The sequence below is a fragment of the Bos indicus x Bos taurus genome, chromosome 14, assembly GCF_003369695.1.
Source record: "Bos indicus x Bos taurus breed Angus x Brahman F1 hybrid chromosome 14, Bos_hybrid_MaternalHap_v2.0, whole genome shotgun sequence".
NCBI lineage: Eukaryota > Metazoa > Chordata > Mammalia > Artiodactyla > Bovidae > Bos > Bos indicus x Bos taurus.
The window spans coordinates 76396363-76420992 of record NC_040089.1 but is presented as its reverse complement, the minus strand read 5'-3'; the positions used below and the strand labels follow the sequence as shown (position 1 = coordinate 76420992).

The 24630-nt window shown below is 40.1% G+C and overlaps 1 protein-coding gene across 2 annotated transcripts in view; it reads left to right on the top strand.

Moving 5' to 3' along the window:
* CPNE3 (copine 3) overlaps positions 1-24630 on the top strand; it is a 48465-nt gene that overhangs the window by 2755 nt on the left and 21080 nt on the right. For both annotated transcript variants that reach the window (XM_027561608.1, XM_027561609.1), the window contains exons 2-7: positions 10563-10702; positions 10966-11145; positions 12665-12739; positions 13993-14064; positions 18637-18720; positions 20435-20524. In XM_027561608.1, coding sequence (XP_027417409.1) covers positions 10571-10702; positions 10966-11145; positions 12665-12739; positions 13993-14064; positions 18637-18720; positions 20435-20524 — 633 coding nt within the window. In that variant the 5' untranslated portion in view covers positions 10563-10570. The remainder of the gene's footprint in view (positions 1-10562; positions 10703-10965; positions 11146-12664; positions 12740-13992; positions 14065-18636; positions 18721-20434; positions 20525-24630) is intronic.

The following is a 24630-nucleotide window of genomic DNA, read 5'->3' as shown; positions in this document are numbered from 1 at the left end:
TTTCTTTTTTCAAAACTTTATTTAGCCAGTGATTTACTATACTGGAAAATATGCCTGTCAGCAAAACCTAGAGAGTTAAAGTAGGATGTGAAAGTTGATTCAATAACACTTGAACTTCAAGGATTTGTGATTGGCTACTCTTGTACATCAAAAGCACGATCTTTCAGGTAGCTCTCTCAACAAGGATTAATACTACTTCCAATGGTGCTATTCAACAAGTTGAAGAGTCCAACTTTGGCCATTCCTTTAATTTACCCATTATTACCTTCACCCTATAGGCCAGCTTCCTTCCCACCAATATTTTCCCTTCCTGTTCTTTCTTACCTTTTAAGGATTGCTAATTGGTTAAAGTCCAGACAATTAAGTAGAATATTTGGTAGAAGATTTAGTAAAAGATTGGCTGAGAAGAAGGTTTAAATTAACATCTAAAAGTAAAGTATCATAGATTTAATTTGACTACATTATTTGAGTTTCTAATATGATGATCAAAGGCAGACATTATATATACATTTTATTTATTTAGTTGAAGTATAATTCATCTACAGTACTATGTTAATTTTAGGTGCACCAGTGATTCAATATTTTTATACATTACATTACAAAATGATCACCACTATATATATTTAGGTAAGATTATACCTACAATTCAGCCAGTTATTCTGGTTAAAATCTATTTAGAAGTTGAAACAAGGAGAAAATGGGATTCTTTTGGAGAGACTGTTTACTCTTTTAATATATAACAGCTCATGAGTGTGCATAGTTTTTAAAAAGACCTTAAAATTAGCCTATGTGATAGTCAAATTTACCAATATAAATTAGATGGCTAGCATACTAACACAGTTTCCCCATAAAAATAGCAGGAAATTACTACATATTCATTTTAGCAAACAATTCTGAAATGGATGTATTTCAATTTTGAAATGGATGGTACACTTGGATGTCCCAAGTGGATGTATTATGTCTGGTTCCTGTGAAAATTACCAAAGCAAGAGTGTGGCTGCAATATGTGTCGTCACCAGGCTACCTCAATATCCTTAGCATTTAGCTTACCGTGTCTCTAGACCCTAAGGTGATAGATGGGACATGTTAAAATAGATATCTGAGACTGTATGGAGAAACTTGTCGTCACTCCCTCCTCCCCCATTTCTTGGTATTTCACTTATTTTATATTTAAAAAAAGCAGGCTTCCCTGGTGGCTCAGTGGTTAAAAAAAATCCACCTGGCAATGCAGGAGATGTGGCTTTGATCCCTGAATTGGGAAGATCCCCTGGTAAAGGAATGGCAACCCACTCCAGTACTCTTGCCTGAGAAATCCCCTGGACAGAGGAGCCTGGCGGGTACAGTCCATGAGGTCAACAAGGAGTCGGACACGACTTAGCAACTAAACAATAACAGCAATAAAAATACACAACCTAAATATATGTGACACTCTCTATTTAAGACAAAAACACTGTTAGATTTAACATTTTCAGTTATTTCAACAGAAAGCAAATATGTAAATGGCCTTATAAGAACAAAGTGTTTCTTTAGAGACTCTGCATTCCAGGTCTAAGGGAAGAATACCACTTGAGTGAGCCATTTAGGAAGTAATCCAAGTCTCCAACTCTCCAGCATGTTATTTCACCAGCAGGACCTTTATCACACAGTATCATAACGCACTGCTTGTTAGATATAACCTAACATCCACACTCCAAGTTTAAGGTTTTATCTTCCCTAAAAGCCTTTAACAAAAAAAACAGTGTACAATCTGCCTAGTCGTCAGGATTTTTTTAAAAAGAAGGGAAAAATTTTTAAAGTTTTTTTTCAATGATGTCATCAAAATAAGTTGATAAAAATATATAAATATTACACCCATCTGCAATACTTCTTGATCCCCTTCTGTGCTTTATTTCTCTCTTTAGCACTTACCGTCACCTAGCATACTATATATCTCCCTACAGTGTAATCACATCAAAGTAGGGATATTTGCCTGCTTTGTTCATTGTTGTCGCCTAATCCCTTAGAATAGTGTCTGACACACAGGCATTCTGTATTTGTTGAATGAGTATGGAGTGAATGAACAGTACTATCAAACTGTTCATGATTGGGAAATATAAAGTGGTTGGCCAGAATGTTAAAACCGATGAAATGTGTGCACTCAGCATCCAGAAAACGAATATTCTTGAAATCAGGAAATGTATAACATCCCAGGTCCTTTCTCAGCATTACAAACTTTTAAACCTTGAGGACCAAGGAAGGTTTTACAGTCTAGTTGTTGCAGCTCTAAAAGGAAAGAATTTTCATTATCACTGTTCACCATGAACGAGAGAGGAGCATGAAGTGTTAAAATGTGAAAACACCTGTCTTGCCCAGTTAAATAGTACATGTGCCCAGCTAAGAAGAGAAATAAGGGAGCCAGGTTTTAGAAAGCACGCTTTCAGAATTGGGCATCATTGGGTAACACAGAGGGTGAGACCTTCTAATGGCTGGTCCAGCCTCTGGTAGATTGAAGAAGGTAGGCAGTTCTTAAAATGCTCAGAGGGAAGTGAGAACCCCAAGGAATGCCAGTAGGTTGCTGTGCCTTAATATAACATCCAACCAGTGCTGAATATTTGGCCAGTAGCTTTACTGAGTCTCTGTTGCTTTTTACTTGCTAAGTCATGTCTGGCTCTTTTGCAACCCCTTGGACTGTAGCCCACCAGTTTCCTCTGTCCATGGATTCTCCAGGTAAGAATATTGGAATGGGTTGTCATTTCCTTCTCCAGGGGATCTTCCCTACCCAGGGATCAAACCCACATCTCCTGCATTGGAAGGCAGACTCTTTACAATGGAGTCACCAGGGAACCTTAAATTTTCGGTTGAGCATCCTGGAATTTTCTGCTAGGTGATGCAGCTCTGATTTTTATCAAAGGTGTTTTGGTAAAAGATGATTCACTTAGTAGGTAAGGTACGTATAAGTGAAAGTGAAAGTCGCTCAGTTGTGTCTGACTCTTTGCGACCCCATGAACTATACAGTCCGTGGAATTCTTCAGGCCAGAATACTGGAGTGGGTAGCCTTTCCCTTCTCCAGGGGATCTTACCAACCCAGGGATCAAACCCAAGTCTCTGGCGTTGCAGGCAGATTCTTTACCAGCTGAGCCACAAGGGAAGCCTAAGAATACTGGAGTGGGTAGCCTATCCCTTCTCCAGGGGATCTTCCTGACCCAGGAATCAAACCGGGGTCTCCTGCATTGCAGGTGGGTTCTTTACCAACTGAACTATCAGGAAGATCCCCTGGAGATAGGGAAAGGTATGTATACTCTGTAGCTAACTTTGCCAAGATGCATGTTTCATAAGGTGAGGCAATATGATGTGATCATTACTTCTTTTATTAACACTTCACTCACTACTTATGGTGAACTGTTCATTTGATATGCTTGAAAGTAAAATAACCGGTGACATTTCTAAAATGTATGTACAGCAACCAGGGGATTAGTAAAGCAGGACAACCTGAAGCACATGGTAAGTAAACTGAATGATAGCTCAGGCCAGTGCATCTCAGAAATTTTCTAGAGAAATCAAGGGAGGGGCCTTAATTGATTCCTCACTTTGTGGTGGGTGGGATAGAGTAAAACTGCACTAACAGTTTAAAGAAAGAGGGGTCAATGACAACTCTTTCATATTAACCTCTGCTGACCCCAGTTCTGCATGTCCAAGTATCAGCAATAGTGTTGGTTTAGATTTTATTAGGATGATTGAAGAATCTGGAAGTTCAATAAAAAAACAAACAGTGGCCAAAAGCTGATTCCTTCATTCCTGCCATGATATGAACTGAGAGTTTAATAATGTGAGATTCTGTGGATGGTCGTAAAATTCACTTCCTTACTATGCTGCATGTACCTAATAGACTGAGCCCTCTGTTTTGTTTGTTGATGTGGATTATTTTTTCAAGTCATCTTGGGATGGAGAATTGAATAACAATTTTAAGTGAAGGTGCCTCCTTCAGTGGGCAAGTATCTGAATATATATATTTTTTCAGATATAGCTTTTTCAATAGTGGGAAACGGAGTTTGGAAACCTGTATCTTTTTTATTTCTCTTCTTGGTTCTTAAAATTTTCTGTTCCCCTTTAAAAAAATTAAGAAAAAAAAATATTTTTAAAGGAGTAGGAGCTCCTTTAGTTCAGTTCAGTCTCTCAGTCGTGTCCGTCTCTTTGCGACTCCATGTTCTGCAGCACGCCAGGCCTCCCTGTTCATCACCAACTCCCAGAGTTTACCCAAACCCCTGTCCACTGAGTCGGTGATGCCATCCAACCATCTCATCCTCTGTCATCCCCTTCTCTTCCTGTTTTCAATCTTTTCCAAGCATCAGGGTCTTTTCCAATGACTCAGTTCTTTGAATCAGGTGGCCAAAGAATTGGAGTTTCAGCTTCAACATCAGTCCTTCTAATGAATATTCAGGACTGATTTCCTTTAGGATGGACTTGCTGGATCTCCTTGCACTCCAAGGGACTCTCAAGAGTCTTCCCCAACACCACAGTTCAAAAGCATCAATTCATCAGCGCTCAGCTTTCTTTACAGTCCAACTCTCACATTCATACATGACCACTGGAGAAACCATAGCCTTGACTAGACGGACCTTTGTTGGCAAAGTAATGTCTCTGCTTTTTAATATGTTGTCTAGGTTGGTCATAACTTTCCTTCCAAGGAGCAAGCTGGTACTTCTTTAGTACTAGTTCCTAAACAAGTGCTTTATTCACTGTCATTAAGTTGGGATCATAGAACATTAACGGGAAGGAGCCTTAGGAGTTAAAGTGATTGACTCGACTCTTAGCTTTGACTCTTAGCTTTCCGGACTGAAAGAGCCCGAGGCCCAGAGAAACTGACTGCAGCGCTTGCCCTCCTGTGGTGACTGACACCGAAGTGCTTCCCGTCTGTCCCGCTCTCCTTGGTTCCTTTTGCACACTGAAAAGAACACTCGCCCTCTCTCTGTTTTTATGCTTCTGTACTTCATTCCCTATCCCCATGTGTAGTATCCCACGGCAAGGATTAAATAAAAAAGTGGGCATCCCTATCTTCTGAGTACTGGGCAAACTCAGTGTACTTTTCTTTACTGTGAGGTGTTTGATCTCAGTCTGGGCTGTTAAGTGCAGCGTGTTCTGAGGATAGTTTTGCCTCCTTAAGCTGGTCCAGCAGGGCCCTCTGAGAACACTGAGATCCCGGGACCCTGTGTAGATCTGCGTGTGTGGGGACTTTACAGAGAAAATACCTTCTTAGCCTGAAGTCGTTTACAATCTCATGGGCTGTCTTGAAGAGAAACTGCTGTGATGTAAATATAAACCTTTCAGCTCTTCCCAGTCTTTGGCAAGTTACTGTTATTCTGTTTACATTTGTTTCAGAATATAGTAATAGTTATAGTATAAGTATTAATCTTGTAATTTTGTACGATCCTATTCATTAAGTTGTGCCGGGCTGAATATTAATTTGACACACTAACTAAAAGGTCATAAGGAAATTAATAAGAGAATATTGCTGCTGTATTAAATAATGATTAATTAGAGGCTTCGGTGCCCTCAGGGCATTCTGGCAAGAGGGGGGAATAATCTAAGTGCTTTCTTTGGCCTTGCTACTTATTAGCTTGTTTATCTAGGGTAATTAACCTTTTTGGATAAATTCATTTTTTAAAATGGATACTATGCATTGTTTTGAAAACGTAACAATGTGCTAAAAATTATCAACATATTCAGAGGCAATCTAGTTATTTGCAGGCTTACTGTTATAGTTACAGCTGTGATGTATTGACCTCTTATCACGTAGGAGTGCTCCTTGTCCTGGCCAGTTCACTAGGATTTTTTTTGGAGAGCACAGAATAAAATATATTATTTGGAAGCACTTTGAAAACTGCAAAAAGCAAACCCGCAGATTATCCAGATGAATGAAGTTGTTAACTCTTTCCTTTCCCACTGTCCTTCCCTTCTCTGCTCCCCCGGTCTCTCTCTACTTAAAGGGAGTCAGTGACAGTATGAATGCAAATGTTTTTATAGTGAATATAGTTTTCATCCTCAGTTTTGAGGATTAAAAACCTCTGAGGTGTTCTGTTGCTCTGTCTGAGCCACGGTTTGGATATCTTTGTATACAGAGAGAGCCAGGGGTTTATGTTGTCTTCTGTTTGCATCCCTCCATCCTCTGCATTTACAGCACTTGGAGGATCCTGTGTGGAATGACTGGGTGCCCAGCGTGCTTATCATGAGCTCCAAGATCTTCCATTGTTGCAGCACCCCTCCCCCAGCCCCGTGTCCTTAGCACAGTGATTGGTATATAGCTGGAGAAGGACATGGCAACACACTCCAGTGTTTTTGCCTGGAGAATCCCAGGGATGGGGGAGCCTGGTGGGCTCTGTCTGTGGGGTTGCACAGAGTCGGACACAACTGAAGCGACTTAGCAGCAGCAGCAGCAGGTATATAGTAACCTCTTAGTATATACATCTGTTGGTTTGACTTGGGGCTTCCAGGTAGGGTGGCAGCTCTTGGATTTACTGCCATCTGACCCTTTTCCCACTTTGTTTGGAGGGGGTCCCCGTTGCTGTTGTGAGTCACGCAGTCTGAGAGCCCTTGTCTAGGCATGCACTGCTGATGCTGCTGGGCCGCCTTCCAGCCGCCCCAGGGTGGCCCCGGTTGGTTCCCTTTCAGAGGAGGTCGTGCAGGACACGCTGTGGCTATCAGTTAGTGAGTCATGATGCTGGAACCAGGAGAAACCTTTGAGGACATTTTAGTACTGCCAGACTCCTCATTTTGTTGAAGGGAATGGAAACCCACTCCAGGATTCTTGCCTGGAGAATGCCATGGACAGAGGAGCCTGGCGGGCTACAGTCCATGGGGTCACAAAGAGTCGGACCCAGCTGAGCTACTCTCACTCGCTCCTCCTTTTGTAGCCAAAGACTGAAGTGTACTAAAGGCACTGGCGGGTGGGCCCCGCCTTTTCCCTCCCGATCGCTTTAGGGCAGATCATGTTATTGTCGCTGGTCCCCGTGCAACTGTTGCAGCTGCTCAGATAAATAAACTCTCCCGAGAGGATTTAGGAAAATTAGCACTTACCTGTAGTCAAGGCTAACTCCTTTGGCAAATTCATTTTGTGTAAATTCCAGAGGTTATTGTGTTATCATTCCAAGATGTTCTTCATAAGCAAGGATGAAAAAGGTGCTTTATGTCTTACTATTTAATAATGAGCCACCAATGCGTAGACAATCAACGGAAATACTTGAGTACTTAATAAAATAATAATCGCTACACTTTGTGGTGTGTCTAATATACATGCAGTTTGCATGCTGCAAACCCACGACCGTGAGAAACAGCTGTTTGGGTAGGATGCAACAGCTGTAAACAGAGCTGTGAATTCCAGGCAGAGCTGAGTGGACTAGGGTATGCCCTGGGCAGCCAGTAATGGTTATTATTATTATTTTTTTTCATCAGAATTGATAAAATCGTGATGTGAGTTGAGGGAAGATGGCAGTGGGAAGACTCTTAGGAGACTATTACAGTAGGCAGAGGAGCGCTACGGAATACCTGAAGTTGTGACTGTGGGTGAAGGAAGATGCTGTGCCTCCACCTTGGAGAGATTTGGGGTTATCGCAGGCGGACTCTGCTGCCGAGGGAAGATGGAAACTCGGGAGCAGACGAGACTGAAGGATTTTCAGCGAGGTCGTGGGAAAAACCATATGCCTTAAATTTCACACCTCAGGTCCTACTTAAGATATTAGGCCTTAATTTTCAATTCCTTTGACTGATCTGTGTTATATAGTGTTGATTCAGGAAAGTTCGGGTGACTCGGAGAATGACCGAGATGCTTTCTAGGAGTTATTTGCATTTAGAAACCAGATGACTCCCCAGTAAGCGATCTGTACCATCAGAGAAGCCGTTGTCTAATCCTGGGGACCCTTCCTATCTTCTCTGTCACATGGCTTCCTCTGCCCAACCGCTTGTCCCAGGAACGTCTCCTATTTTCCATACTAAAGGATACAAAATAGTTGCTTCATTTTCTTCCATCATGAAAGAATGCCTATTGCTCTTTAAAAAGCTGAACATTTTAATATAATTGAATAAAAATTATTCTGTGCTCAGTAATTACTTAGAAAGGAAATGAAAATAACATCTTCATGTTAAATATTCAGAATGTTTCAGACCAGTGTGTTTATGTAATTTCTCCCATTTGCATTCAGTCATAATGGGTTTCTAGATAAAAATGGTGCTGCGTTGAGAGTCCTTTTCAGGCGGGGCGAGGAGCACTGCTAATGGGGACACTCGTGTCCCGGCTACAGTGCAGCAGTGCAGCTGTCAGCAGTTTAATAGTGCTCAGTAATCGGTGTGCCTGGCATGTTGTTTTTGTATCTCTTGTGTGAGCACTGTTAAGGGAAAAATAACACTCTTCTGATATGTGATGTCTCTTTCCTATGAGACTGACTTTACATGTAAGGATTACCTTCACTGGGCTCCCCCAGTGGCTCAGCAGTAAAAGAATCCACCCGCAACGCAGGAGAAGAGGGTTTGATCCCTGGGTCAGGATGATCCCCTGGAGGAGGGCAAGGCAACCCACTCCAGGATTGTTGCCTGGAGAATCCTGTGGACAAAAGAGCCCTTTGGGCTACAGTCCATAGGGTCAAAAAGAGCTGGACATGACTGAGGCAGCTTAGCACCCACTCATGCCACTTCCTATTCCAGGGGACCTTCCCGACCCAGGGATCCAACCCACATCTCTTGTGTCTCCTGCACTGGCAGGTGGATTCTTGACCATTAGGGCCACCTAGGAAGCCCCTTGTAATAGTAATCCTTATTATTTCAGACTTGACCACACATTTTGTAGAGCCCAGAAATCTCTTGACTGTAACAAGATGATGAGTAGATTTATTCTACTGTATTTTCAGAATTTCAGCTCAAAATGGAGTGCAAAGGGCACTAACCACTCCACATTCTAAGGACGTTGCCAGCAGCTCTAAGGGAGGGGGTACTTTTCTACCGCTAGGACCCGAAAGCTTCACTTTGCTTTAGACTGCCAGCTAGGTGGACTTCCAGCTGGGGAGTGCAATGCCCGCTTCCTCTTCTGATACCTGCAGGCCCTTTCCCCTGGTTCAGGGAAGAAAGGGCTCACCCTCAACCCCGCCTGCGTCTCAGGGCAGCACCCACCGCTCTGCCCGCTCCCGGGTCCTCTCTGTATCCTGATGGGGAGTTGGGGCAAGCAGGGTGAGTGAACGCGAGGCCAACTCTCGGGTTGTCTTGAGGAAAGGGAAGCCATGCTCGTTTGCTGGATACATTGTAGGTCGTGCTTCCCCAGTGGCTCAGCAGTAAAGAAACCGCCAGTAACACAGGCTGTAATGACCTAGGCTTCCCCGGTGGCTCAAACTGTAAAAAGTCTGCCCGCAATGTGGGAGACCCGGGTTCGATCGCCGGGTGGGGAAGATCTCCCAGAGAAGGAAATGGCAAGCCACTCCTAGCATCCTTGCCTGGAGAATCCTATGGATGGAGAAGCTTGGCGGGCTACAGTCCACGGGTTGCAAAGAGTCAGACACGTGACTGAGCGACGGACACACACTGTCATGCAAAAGACAGTGGAGACCCTGGTTCGATCCCTGGGTCGAGAAGATCCCCTGGAGGAGGAGGGACAACCCTCTCCAGTATCCTTGCCTGAAAAGTCCCATGGACAGGGGAGCCTGGTGGGCTACAGTCCATAGTGCCGTGAAGAGCTGGACACGACTGAAGCAGCTGAGCGTGCTCTGTAGATGGTAGTTTGTCGACCTTGTCTGCACATGGAAATTATCCAAGGAGCAACGCCCAGGCTGCACCCTAAACCAGTTAGAGCACATCTCTTTGTGTGGGCCACCAGCCTGAGGGGCTTTGTAAGCGCCCGGGTGATTCCAAGAGCAGCCAGGCCTGAGGACCACTGCTCGAAAACGTGCAGGGAGGGGCGCAGGGGTATGTGAGGGTCTTTTATTCCCCAGGTCTGGGTCTTAGCCAAAATTCCTTGAAAACAGCAAGTATCTCACTCAGTATTTTGTCAAACAAACAAAGTTAAGATTAAGGTTGAGGTTTAATCTGTCTCGTGAAGCAGAAGGCTATGTTTGCCTTTCCGTGAAAGGTCACGATTACACTTGGACTTTTTCTGAAGGGTAAAATGTACAGGGAAATGATAAGAAGATTAGTATATCTTATTTGCCATCTTGAAAGCTGCATTTTATTGTCACACTGTAAAATGAGTTTTATCCCAGAAAGATAACCTGGCGGAAGCAGTATGATTGGCACGGGGTAATGAGGCATCTGAGTCCCCTGGAGACACATGCAACAGTCTTATTCCAGCAAGTCCACTCTGTTATCCTGTTCTGACTGTGTGTCTTAAGAATTTAGGTGTTTCATTAAGAATGCATGTGCCTTTTTCTTTGTTCTTTTTTTGGCTGCTTCACATAGCTTTCAGGGTCTGAGTTCCCTGACCAGGATCAAACCCCGGATGGAAGTGAACACAGAGTCGTAGCCGCTGAACCTTGAGGGAAATCCCAAGGAAAGCGTGTGCTTGTTAAAGGCACCGCTTCACTGGCTTACTCATTTCTTTCTTTTTCTCACAGCTCAAGAGATGGCTGCCCAGTGCGTCACAAAGGTGGAGCTGAATATTTCCTGTGACAATCTTCTGGATAAAGACATAGGGTCAAAGTCAGACCCTCTATGTGTGTTATTTTTGAATACGAGTGGTCAACAGTGGTATGAGGTAATATTAAATACTTGCAGCTGAAACGCCGCCTGAATTGCTTTTTTGACAATATGAAGAGTTTATTTAAAAAATAAAGCCATCTCATCTGTTAGTGCAGTTTTTCAGGCAAATTAGTCCTTGATTGTGAAATATTTCATATACATATAGACACTTCTTTTAGCTATCATGCCAATATTTAGTCACATCTAGTATATAAAGATAATAAACAAATGCACCTTTCATCTGAGGTAGCTTTTTTTGTTTTGGTGGGGTGAATATAGGTTGAGCGCACAGAAAGGATTAAGAATTGCTTGAACCCCAAATTCTCCAAGACATTTATTATTGATTACTACTTTGAAGTGGTTCAGAAATTGAAATTTGGGATTTATGACATCGACAACAAAACTGTCGAGCTGAGCGATGATGACTTCTTGGGAGAATGTGAATGCACCCTTGGACAAGTAAGTATGAATGGTACAGGTGTTTTCTACAGTTGAACCAAAGCATCAGGTGTTTTTGATAAATTCTCTTTAATTGTTGGGCTTTCCAGGTGGCACTAGTGGTAAAGAATCTGCCTGCCAGTGCAGAGGCTTGGGTTTGATCCCTGGCTTGGGAAGATCCCCTGGAGTAGGAAGTGGCAAGCCACTCCCGTATTCTTGCCTGGAAAATCCCATGGACAGAGGAGCTTGGAGGGATTCAGTCCATGGGGCCACAAAGCGTCGGACACGACTGAGCGACTGAGCTTGTGTTTGCCTTAAACATTATGGAATTTATCTTACTTTTTATGGGGGTAGGGACCATGGGTTTTTTTGTAGACTGTATATTAGTTCTTATGAGTTAAAGATGTTCCATTTGCCATTTCAATAAATAGTCCCGTTACTCTAGCTGCTTGTCTGCAGTACAGTGTTGTTCTTACGTTTAGGTCATAAATGGTGTCAAGGTGACGGCAACTTCTCTGACGTTCTAACTTGCATGACCGATGCCTCTTGACCCCTTGATAGCCCAGCACAGTCCCTTTTCCTGGCTTGCTCCTCCTTTTGCCTTGGGTATGAACCCAACGCCCCCTCGCAAAGCCTTCTCTGACACCCTAGAGTCGTTTGGGTCACCCTGCTGTGCTCACTTGGTGGTCTTCTCCACTCCTTCTACCTTAATGTTCATCATATTTTATTGTAGTTGCTTAATTTTCTGTCTTTCTAGGATATCACAGGTTGGGTCGGAGCACGGGTGTGTCTGTGGGCTCACCATTGTGCTCCCAGCTCGGTTTGACTTCAAAGGAGAGCCAGTGACCATGTTTATGGGACTTTCAGAGGGAGAGGTTATTTTTTTTCAGTGGGTGACATCTAAGATTTGTCTTTTATGAGTTTATCTTTTAGTCTTGAATTTTTTGGAGATCATTGTATTTCCTGTGTCTCAAGGACAACATGGAGCTGGTCAGATTTCTAAAACTTTGATAGTTGTATCAAAAAGAAAATTAAAGAAGTATTTATTTTTTGGAAAAAAATCACTGTATCTAAAATTATAGCAAATTTGAGAAACATACTTGTGTGAGAGTATGTGTGCTTACTGTATTATTCTAATCAAAATGATATCTTATGAGGATCATACATTGAAGTTATGTGTCAGTTGAAAAATTGGCAGGTAACCCCTGTTTCCTATAGGGGTTTCGTTTCAGCTTAGGGATTTGTATATGTGATGAGAATCTGGCCCTCTTTTTTCTTTACAAGGAAGAATTTGAAGTGGTTGATAAAGAAACTAGTGGTGTGGGGAGATTTTATCCGCCAGGATTGGCTCCTTGGGAGTCTTTTCCATTTGGGTGCAGATGCATTTTGTAATCTCCAAATCTTCAAGGAATGAACTTAATGTTTCCGTTTCTAATAACTTTCTATACTGTATTCTCAACTGTCTTTTGAAAACTGTTTAGTTTAAACGTTTACATGTTGAAGTGAAATAGCTCTTTGTATCACTTTCCGATTTTAACAGATTGTTTCCAGTAAGAAGCTAACGCGACCACTGGTGCTTAAAAATGGCAGACCTGCAGGAAAAGGGAGCATTACGGTAAAATAAGACCCTTTAAAATACAAGTCTTTTGCCTCCTGAGACTTAGCACAAGAGGACAAGCTGAGACTGTGTATATCAGACAGAGATTCTACAGCAGGCGTTATCGTTTGATCCTGAATGTTGCCCTCCACCCACCCTTGACTTGCCTTAGAGTGATCGGAAATGGAAACTGTGCTGTGCCTAAAAGAAAGTCACACGCATCGTGCTAATGCCTGCCTCTTCCTGATGGAAGCATCAATTCCCAGATTAGGAGGAAATTACGTAATAATGTGAATGGATCAATTTGGCTCTCAACAAATCAAACGTAGGCCCCTCGGCATGACAGAAACTTTCCATAGTGGTTTTGATTCCCGAATGATCTTGTAGTATGACATGGCCATTGAACCGCTCAGCTTTTAACCATGTTTTTTTTCATGTGTGTGTGTGTGTGCGCGCGCACGTGTGCACTTTGCTACCTGTCCTCTTACCTAAATTTTTCCTTGCTGATTGCTGGACCTGGGCAAGTGAATATACGTATTATCTTATTTTAGATTTCAAATTATATAGTGCCATGCTTTTAAATGTTCTAAATGTTCTAGAGTTGCTGTCCGGGTAGTCACAGCTGTCTGAAGAGACAGCTGTCTTACTTTAGCTCTGCCCGGGAATGGCTCCCTGAGAGAGTCGTGTTTGAGGATTATTGCAACTACCAAACACATTTCTCTGAGAAGTTTGCTCTAGTTTAGGTGCCATAAGAATGTCCAGTCTGTTGGGGGTGTTGACTTCTATGTAGGGAACAGAGATCATTACAAGTAGTTAGCTTTATGGCTTTTGGGACCATCACAGCCTGGAATTTGTTTTTGAGTAGAGTAAGTCTTTCAGTTACCTTGGATGAAAAATGCGGAGCTGATATTTGAATGTGTAATGTTCTCTAGGTATAACTTACTCATGCTTCTCCATCTCTGGAGAGCTCTCGCTAGTGCTGTGCATGGCTTTGATTTTTTCCATCGGAAGAAGGAAGATCCAGTTTTGGCAACAACATTAAAAAGAAAGTTGCATGTGTAAATTAGGCGTATTTTGAAAATATATTTATTTCACATGCATAAAGGAAATAATGACAAATCTTTCTTAATGGTACCATTTTGTTACTTATTTTAGACTACCCTATGTTAGTGTAGACTTTGTATACTATTAGATAACAGACTAAATCAATACTTCATGACTGTATCAGAATCCCCAAAACACTTTCTTTTACTTACCTTGTCTACTCATAGATTTCAGCTGAAGAAATAAAGGATAACAGAATTGTCTTGTTTGAAATGGAAGCAAGAAAACTGGATAATAAGGTAGGTGGGTGATGCAGATTTCAACAAGGATATCATCTTTTTTTCCCCTCACATTGGTCACTTTTTGAGAAAATAATAATGCAATTAATATTATGAACTCTATCATCTAAAGCATCATTTAGAGTGTTATTTCCAATTTACATTTTCTGGATGTGTGTTTAAGCAGAAGATATTTCTCTTTACCTCTTTCCTCTGGATGTAACCGAAGAGTTTGTATAGCTTAAAAGAAGAGTTAATACAAGCATTAACGTTATTGTAAGAGATATTTTAGAGTGTATTTGAATTACTTAAGGAAAAAAGCGAAAATTCCATGCTTTATTTATTAGATTTTCCTCTTTGGGAAAGGAAAGGTGGCGCTAGTGGTAAAGAACCTGCCTGCCGATGCAGGAGACGTAAGAGTCGTAAAGAACCTGCCTGCCAGTGCAGGAGACGTAAGAGTCGTAAAGAACCTGCCTGCCGATGCAGGAGACATAAGAGTCGTGGGTTCGATCCCTGGGTCTGGAAGATCCCCTGGAGGAGGGCTTGGCAATCCACTCCAGTATTCTTGCCTGGAGAATCCCATGGACAGAGGAGCCTGGCGGGCTTCAGTCCATAGAGTCTCAAAGTGTTGGACACGGCTGAAGCACAGATATTGAATCAGAATTCAGCAAAGCCTTTTCTTTTTTGGAGAAGAGAAAGGCTACCCACTCCAGTATTCTGGCCTGGAGAATTCCATGGACTGTGTAGTCCACGGGGTCACAAAGAGTTGGACATGACTGAGCAACTTTCACTTTCACTTTCCTTTCTGCATTCAAAATTTAGGATGAGTACTAATAAGAACACTTAAGTGTAGTGTATACCCTGGATTGGAATAATTCTTTGAGTGAATTTTGTATGTAATTCTATAATGCAATCAATATTCTTCATCATTTTCATCTACCTTACAATGCAGTTTACAAATATCTTAGACCAGTAGTCAGTTATCTTTTAAAAAATATTTTGGAAAAATTTAAACATACACAAAAATAGAATAGTATTTCTAAAAAATTCCATGTTCCCACCACCTATCTTTAAAAATGTTAAAGCTCATGACCAATTTTATCTCATCCTTACCCCTGTCTACTTTCTCTCCTCCCAGACAGCATATCACTGCATCCATAAATGTGGATGTATCTCTAAGGACTTTTTAAATAATACAGTTGATTAATGTGTCTCTTACATTTTTTAATCTTTACATTCTCCCCTTCCCTTTACTTCTTCCCTTTTTCTCTATTGCTCTCTTGTTCCCTCTCTCTCCCTCCGTCCATCCATGGATTTATTCAATAAACTGACTCCTTTGTCCTATAGAATTTTTCACACACAGTGTACGCTAATTAAATCCCTGTGATGTCATGTAATATGTTTGTCTCTCCATATTTTATTTCCTGATTTCTATCAGCTGAAATTGAATCTAGAGTTATGATCTCGTGGCATTTTGAATTGGTATGAATTTCATAGGTGGTGACACTAATTCCATCAAGAGGCTCACATTGTCAAGTTCTGTTTTTTGGGGTCTTAGTGACCACTGATGGTAACTACCTAGATATACTATCTTATTAAGAGTCTTGCTGCTGCTGCTGCTGCTGCTGCTGCTAAGTCGCTTCAGTCGTGTCCGACTCTGTGTGACCCCATAGACGGCAGCTCACCAGGCTCCCCCGTCCCTGAGATTCTCCAGGCAAGAACACTGGAGTGGGTAACCATTCCCTTCTCCAATCCCTCAGCGACCCCATGAACTGCAGCCTACCAGGCTCCTCTGTCCATGGGATTTTCTAGGCAAGAGTACTGGAATGGGGTGCCATTGCCTTCTCCAATTAAGAGCCTTAAAATAGTGTTATTCTCATGCTGTCATTGCTTCTTCTTTTATTAGCGAGAATACTTCTCTAGAGAGAAGTATCTTTCTTCACATTAGGTATTTATTTATTCCAAGATAGTTTGTCCAGAAAAGGCAAGTTGAAGTGTTTGATTTTTTTTTTTTTAATATTTACTATTTTTTAGAAGAATAAATTTCTTTAAACGTGACTTTTACAGAAGAACTTAAAAAAAATTTTTTTTTTTGGTATTTCTAGGAACTCTATTCATACTTATTGATGCTTCAAGCATCCTAGGTTTGACCTATGGGGGAACCTGTTTAAGTTTGTTCCTGAGCCATTTGGCAGGGTCTCAGAAGCCTTTGGCTAGCTTCTTGCTCTGTGGCATGACAGATGTTCCGTGCTTATTTTATCTAATTTCTGCCCCAGATTAGCAGGTTAAAGGGAGCTTTTCTATGGTGAGTCCACGATGTGGTACTAGGGGTACTTAATGTTTATTGATTGCTGTTGCTCATTCTTTCTAGGACTTTTCAGTAGATAGCTATCGGAAAGTCTTTTCTTTTTTAAGGAAAACTAAATCATAAACTTGTATAACAAATTCCAATTCAAATGTAAAATTACAAGGCTGTTATTTCTTTAATTCTGTAGTTGCACCTATTTTTACTTATGTCAAATGTTGATTCATAAGGAAACTAACGTAACTGCTTATGTTTTGCCCTATATAATATCTAACAGTTTAAGAATACAAATATACATGTTATAGCAAAAATATTTTTACTGAAAATAGTTTGAGCTTTCTTTGAAGTTCTTTTTGCCTTTAGGGTTATATATTCCACTTGAATTATACGAATTTAATTCTTGGGTTTTAAAGGAATAATTGTTCTCCAAGTGGTTATGCTGTAACATTAACACATAATCAAATTTTGCTTTTGGTATTTAGAGATTGCTTTAAAATTTTGGGGGTTTAATTTTGCTGTATAATCATGTATAAGATGGTTCCAAAGCCAATAGAAAACAAGGTATATTCAACAAATTTAGCTTCTTTCCCTGTCCACGCTGCAGTTTTTTCTCTTGCTGTATTTTATTCGTTTGTAAAATTTATATTTAATGGCTTAATCCTTCATTTTCCAAAAAACGAAGGGTTTTTTTGTGTGTGTATGTACACGTGTGTCTCTCTGTGTGTATATAAACGTACAAATAGATAGATATGGATGTATATGTCATATAGGTAGATATGAGTGTGCACGCCTGTGTATATGTATATATTTACATTTCCATACCCCAGCCCAGCCCCAGTCTTTGATTAAGTGTAGCATGATATATTAATACTACACATGCATCTCTCTGTCTTGTTCTTTTGACTTAACTTATCCTGGAGATAAGATTCAGGGAGTTTTACTTCTTGTTTTAGTTCTACTGTTGACAGTTTCATGAACTGTCAAGCAGGGTCTGTTTTTTGACCTTCATTATAGTAATAATGATATTCTACCTTTCTCAAAAGATTATCTCTAAGATAAAAGAGACAGAGGACGTTCATGTGCTTTTGGGAAAGTTAGCTTCTCTAGGTATAATATTGTTCCTAGTTTTATAAAATGGAGCATAGAGAGGCTTATTACATTGCTTAAATTCTTCTTAGAGAGAAGGTTAAATTTTAAAAGTTCTGTGTAGTCTTTGTGTTTTTATTTTTGACTATGAGAGATGTATTCCTTTCTTAACATTAAACTATGCTGAGGAAGGAAATAATATTATCTTAGTTCTTAATTTAATATTGAAGTAAATTCAAGACTGAAAAAAATCTTCGGTTTAGGAATGTATCTGCTTACATTCCTGTGGGCTTAACCAATGTCTTTTCACTTTCACAAATAATAAGTAGTAATGCTAAGGAGGATAGAAATTTCAAAACGAAGATAAATGAAAATGAGAAAGTAAAGTCATCCACAATCTTACTATCTTTACCTTTGTGCATCTCTCCAGGATTTTATCTCCCTGTGGAAGAGTCTCTGGGTGTGTGTGTGTGTGTGTAAGATGGCCATGAGGGGACGTTTGCACCCTCACTGTGCTTGCGCGTTGTACAGGAGAGCTGTGCGTGGTGAATCACAGAGGAAATAGGGTGTGCCTTGTGCTCTCCAAGCACTTCTGTTGTGCACTTCCCGTGTCTCCTTGTCTGTGCTCTCTTGCGTTTGTGTAAAGAAACGTGTGGGATTGCCGAACAGGTATTGGACATAGAAGGGTAAGATGTGAACTCAAGGCTCAGATTCATCACTTCATTAGATGTGTGATTTTGGCAAAGTCTTTAACTCCTCTGAATCCAGTTTGTCCTGCCTCTCGTGGAGCTAGTACGACTACTGTATGGGATTATATAAGACTACTTAGTGCTGTTTGAATGAGTGAATGCTGCTAATAATGAAAACCAGCTAAAAGCGTCCTGTGTTGATCATGGGTTCCATTGATCACTGTATTTTAAAGCCATCTTGTGTTTTGAGATGTAAGGGTGTAAGGATAATGAGCATTTATCAGGAATGCCTTAAACGTTCTCCTCGTAGACTTCAGCAGGTTTATGTTTGTGAGGAATGTATTGGGATTTGTATTTACTGTTGTATTGTACTATATATATGTATATATATATATATATGTTTATCTGTACTATAGAATTAAACTTCAGGTACTACAGACATGTAACATATACAAAGTGTGTTTCACATGTTTTAGGAGGAGAATAATTGCTTTGCTTTTTATTTTAATGTAGGATCTATTTGGGAAGTCAGATCCTTACCTAGAGTTCCACAAGCAGACATCTGATGGAAACTGGCTAATGGTTCATCGAACGGAGGTGAATATCTGAATTTGAAAAGTAGGGTTGAAGTTTCCTTTGGAATTGTGGTAATCTGAATTTTAAAAATGTATGTATTTATAAAAATATTCATCTGAATTCAGACGTATATAACTGCCAGAGACACAAGGTCAGCGTGCTCGTTTCTTTTTTTTTAAATGAGAAGGTGCTGCTATGCTTAGTTGTTTTTAAATTCTTTACTTTTGGCTCAGCTGGGTCTCTGCTGCTGCCCACGGGCTTTCTGCGGTTGCAGTGAGTGGGCTCTGCTCTCTAGGGTGGTGCCCGGGCTTCTCATACTGCTGGCTTCTCCTGTGGGCCGAGGGCTCCAGGCGTGTGGTTCAGTGGTCGTGGCACTCATGGGCTTAGTTGCCCCAAGGCCTGTGGGATGCTCCAGGGACTGAACTGTGTCTCCCGTGTTGGTGGGTGGATTCTTCGCCTCTGGGCCCCCAGGGACGTCCCTCTGCCTTACTTTTAAAATCCTGTAAAGGACACTGAAATGTATGCCAGTGTGTCCTTCACCTAGATTTATCAAACGGTCACACCTGCACACGGGTGTGTGCTCTCTCTTGTTCACGCCCACGTCCATGCCCTTTTGCAAAACTATCCTAATGTAGGCAGCAGACATCGTGGCTCTTCACCTTTAACTGCTACAGGTATTTCTCAAGAACAAAGGCGTTTCTCTACACCTCCATAACTGAGAGAGTTAGCATTGATTTAGTAACATCATTTACTATACCATGCATCTTCAGATCCTCCCAATTTCCCCAAACACGATTTTTATGTGTTTTGTTTTGTTTAATACAGGGTCCATTCCAGGTTCACAGTTTGCATTTGGCTATTATGTTCCCAGGACTCCCAGGTGACTCAGTGGTAAAGAACCCTCCTGCCAATGCAGGAGACTTGGGTTCGATCTCTGGGTTGGGAAGATCCCCTGGAGAAGGAAATGGCAACCCACTCCTGTATTCTTGCCTGGGAAATCCCATGGACAGAGGAGATGGACTGGCTATGGTCCATGGGGTCACAAAGAGTCAGACGCGACTTAGTGACTAAACAACAACAAATCAGTCTTTAAGCACTGTCTTATTTTATGTGAAATTATGTTGTCAGTTGACCTAGTACTTACCCTATCCCGTCTGGAATGAACTATTTCTCTTAGGAAGCCTGATTTTTCCTTTAAGAGGGTAGGATTTGCACAGCAGGGTATGAGTGCTCATTACTGCTGAGCACTTTCAGACCTTTTCAGTGGACATAAATGATAAATATGTTTGTGTATATATGTTTATATATATTAAACATTAAAAAAAACCCTAAAATCATAAATTTACACCATTTTTCTCATTCAAATCAAACATAGCAAGATCCTTTCCCAACTTTTCTTATTCCATATTTGAATCTTGTGTCCTGCAGTGAAAACTCTGGTTTCCAACAAAACCAATAATCTTCTGTAATTTGTAAGTGCATCTTGTAATGGCTGGATACATTTCCCAGTTTTTTTTCTTTCTCAGAATGTATCTTGACTAGACAGTCCCTCACATTTTTCATATAACAGGTGTATAATATGGTCCTGGCTAGATTTTCGCTGACGAAGTTGGGTGGGTGAAGAGGTGAAGGATGAATGGTATGCCTGGTGGGAACCTGGGAAAGGCAAGAGCAGAACATTGATGATGAGTGGAATGTTTTTCTAACTGACCTTCATTATTATTTTTTTAAATAGGTTGTTAAAAACAACTTGAATCCTGTTTGGAGGCCTTTTAAGATCTCTCTTAACTCTCTGTGCTATGGAGATATGGATAAAACTATTAAGGTAATTTGAAATTATATATATATTATGTACACACATACACACTCACTGCTTTTATAAATTAATTCATTGGCTAGTACTTAAAGAAAGTAAATGATGTAAGTTTGAATTTTATGTATATTTAGGAATGCTAAAATAGAAATGTTTCTGATAAGCAGTCAGTCTAAAGGAGCAGAGACATTTTGAGTGATCTGTTGACCTGTTGAATGCTTAATCAAACATTGTGGTTTTTATTTTATTCTTCATTTTTTAAAATAGAGTATTAAAGTCTTCCCTACTTTTTAATAAGATTCTTCTGCTCTGGGAATAGAAACGGTTAACTGCACTCTTTGCCTTTGGTGTGTCCCTTGCAATAAAAGTAGGTATTACTTTAACTGAGAACCCAGAGCTTCCTTCTGCCTTCAGCGCAGAGCACGATAGTGGTGACACTTGCGTCACTGATGTTCAGTTCAGTCCAGTCGCTCAGTCGCGTCTGACTCTTTGTGACCCCATGGACTGCAGCACGCCGGGCCTCCCTGTCCATCACCAACTCCCGGCGCTCAGAGGAAGGTATAATTTACTACAACATTTGGATGGCTTTAGTTTTAGAGTTTTTAAAGGAAAGCAAAGTAGAAGCAGGGAGCTGCAGCAGATAGCTAAGAATTTTCTTAAATGTTTTCACTTCTAGCCAATATAGATATATTATTTTAAAGACACGTTTATATTAGTCACCTTTTTACATAAGATTCCCGATAGGAGCCTTTTCATGTATTGCAGAGGTCAGCAAACTGGGGTGAGTTTTTTGTTTATTTGTTTTATTTTTTTTTTTTCTTTTGATAATTAGTATGGTGAAAGCAGGAAAGGTCATGAAGGGACCTGGAGTCAAACCATAGTCCAAGTCTTGACTTAGACCTTTAACCAGCTAAGGGATCTTGAGCAGGTTATCTAACTTCCTTACTTAACTTCCTTACTTATATAATGGAGAACATAATGTCTACATGGCAAAATTAAATCAGGATTAAATTAATGTACGTGAAAAGTTTCATAAACTGTTAAACACAGTAGAGATGCTATTATTATTGAAAACCATTTCATTTCTTAGATCCATAAATGTTTTCCTCATTTTTCAGAGAACTTTAAAGATCAATATGATTTGTGTGATATTTCAAACAGCAGTGAAAATTTTGGTACAAAATAAATAGAAAAGTAGCTTTGTACACTACTGTGGTCAACTGTAAAAAATGCACAGCGTGAGAGTTTTGAGTTAAGTTTTATTTGGGACAATCTGAGGGCTGCAGAGACAGCACCTTGGAGAGCTCTGAGAAACTGTTCCAGAGAGGCAGGGGAAAGGTCAGTGTTCATGTGATTTTGGTAAAGGGGGAAATACATGGAATCAAGCACAGGTTTTCCCTAAAGGTTTCTACGAGTCTTGTGAAGCTTCTGCTAGTCATGAGAAACCGTCGTGACCGTGAAGGATTTTAGTGCTTTTCTAGATATGCGGAGATGCAAGAATTGGCTTCATAAAATCAGACAGTATTTAACTGTCTGAAGACCTGTCCTGCCAGTTTTTCCCTGAACACAGGGTGCCTCCCTTCTGCTCTCCACCCTAAACTCCTTCAGGGGCCATTAAACGTCTGCAGCTGCTGCTTCACTTGATTTAATCCCTGTAGAGGTGATGGCAAGCCCCCACGGAGAGGGCCAATCTGTGGTTGACACTTTTTACTGTTATATTAAATCTAGACCTTTTGCTTTTCACATTAAAAATAACAAGTTAAGGCTTCATTAGATCTAAGGTAAGAAAGGCTAGGAAAAAAATGCCTAAACAGTTTGATTGTTTGTAATAATATATTAACAACGAAACAATATTTCTTTAACTTCTTTTTTTTGTGCACAGCGTCATGCTCACAGGGCTATTTTATTATAGTAAGTAAACTGATTTTTTGAGCTCTCTCTGATGAACGTCTTCATTCTTAAAAGATTCTCCACTTGTTTTCACTATGCGCCAGCTGGTTGGCCACCCCATCTCTGTCTGTCTTTCTTTAGTTCTGTATTTCTTGCAGTCATCAGAAAGCCATCCATCACCGATTCTCTTGGGGTTTGGAAGGTGCTTAGAGGTGTAGTACAGAGTTATAGAGCAGAGAACAGAGTCGGAATCATTGGTGATTTCTTTGCTGCAGTGTGAACGTCCCAGTGTTACCATTCTAGCATGGATTATTATTTTCATAAGAGTGTGTGAATAAGAAGAATAACCATGCATGTCTAAACTGAGAATGCATTAGTGAATGTAGTATTGTGTGATGTGTGCATTCTTTGCATATATACATATGCACATGTGTATATATGTGTACATTTCAGGTTCACAGACTGCTGAAGCTGTTGTTTAAAACAGCTAATAGTACTGGTTTTTGAATTCTTGAGAAGAGAAATTAAATGACATAAATCGTTACACCCTTTGCCTCAGGCTGTATCTGAGCACATGTCAGCAGAATAAATATCACATTTTCCTTTAACATCTAACATTTGTCTTTGATGGGGCAACAGTGAGCTTTTCCTATATGTTTATTACAGTGAGTTATCAGGAATCACATTCTAAAAATGCTTTGCATTCCCAGAAGTTTTGGACAGTCTAAACATGAACTGTTTTAGCTCTTCCATAAGTTTTGTTTAAATAAAATCTTGGTCTTATCAAAGCCTGATCTTGTTGTCTTAGGTATAAATTGGAGTTTCCTGAATGTAAATCTAAAATCCAATGTTCTGTTTTCTGTAATTAAAAAAAAAAACCTCTTAAAAATGAAATTATTAAAATATTATTTTAACTTTAATTTTAATTCCTCTGGAAAAATTATTGATATCATTAATTTTCTGTCAGATAAAGGGCTTTTGGTTTAAAAATTGAGTATGAAAAAAATAAAAATGAGTATCAGATGTATAGATCAAGAGTTCAAGATCAAGATGTATAGGTCTTGCTAAGAGTTCACTCTTGATCTATACATCTGATACTCATTTTTATTTTTTTCATACTCAATTTTTAAATTGAGTATGAAAAAAATAAATTGACTGAAGTACTGGAAACAAATAAAAGCACTTACTGTTACTCAGAATTGCAATTCTAGACCTAGTTTGTATTCATTTATTGATCGTTTGATTTTTAGTCTTGAAAAATAATGAAAATATATGCAGTGAAAGACTTCCTGTTTTGATAAGCACTCAATTCACTTTTCATAGAACTGAGGAAGAAAAATCACCTTGCTTGGTGAATATATATAAATCCTGAGTGTTTTAGCTTGATGATTAATATAACTTTGTAAAGGATTATAGCATAGGGTAAATGCAAATTGCTTTTCAATCATAGACTTTTATCTTAAATCACAGGCTCTAGAAGTATTCAAAAGTTTCCTTGGCACAGATGTGCTTTGTCGGTTACCACACAAGATAGGTCATCTTCTAAGACTATTAAATTCTTCTGTCTACCTGACATCCTCAGTAGATGCTGTGTGCAGTGCACATAATGAATGTTTGCGGAAGAAATGTTTGTAATTATAAAGCAGTATAAAAACTTAAGTTATTTATGATCACAGTGAGCACTTCTGCTTGCTAAGAGTTCACACCGTGTTAATTTTCTCACTGCAATGAATATTCAGATATTCTTGTGAATATTTACTCTTTGACAGCATCTGCCAACATGGGAATCAGATACCCTCAGCTCTCTTCCATGTGTTTTCAGAAACAGTGAGCATTTAATGGAAGCCACAGCTCAGACTGGACTTGGCCTTGTCTTATATGGAGACAGTGTTGTGATGGCCCAGTGTAGACACTTCCTCAGTGGGTTAAATACCGTTTTCCTGGAATTTTCCTTTTCATTGTGGGAGTTGTGATCCTCACAATGATGCAAATCCAACTTCATTTAATCGAACTCCTAAAAGAAGCCAAGCCTCACCAGATTGCAGCTAATGAAATACATTTTCCATAGTTATAAACCATCTAGAATTTAATTATATGATTTTTAGCTGCCTAGGATACTGACTTCCTTTCTTCCTTCAGATAGATAATGGCTTTTAGCCACTGTAAAATAGCAAGGTGAAAAGTGGGCGAGAGAGAAGGTCTAATTGCATTTCAGTTTTATTAGAACT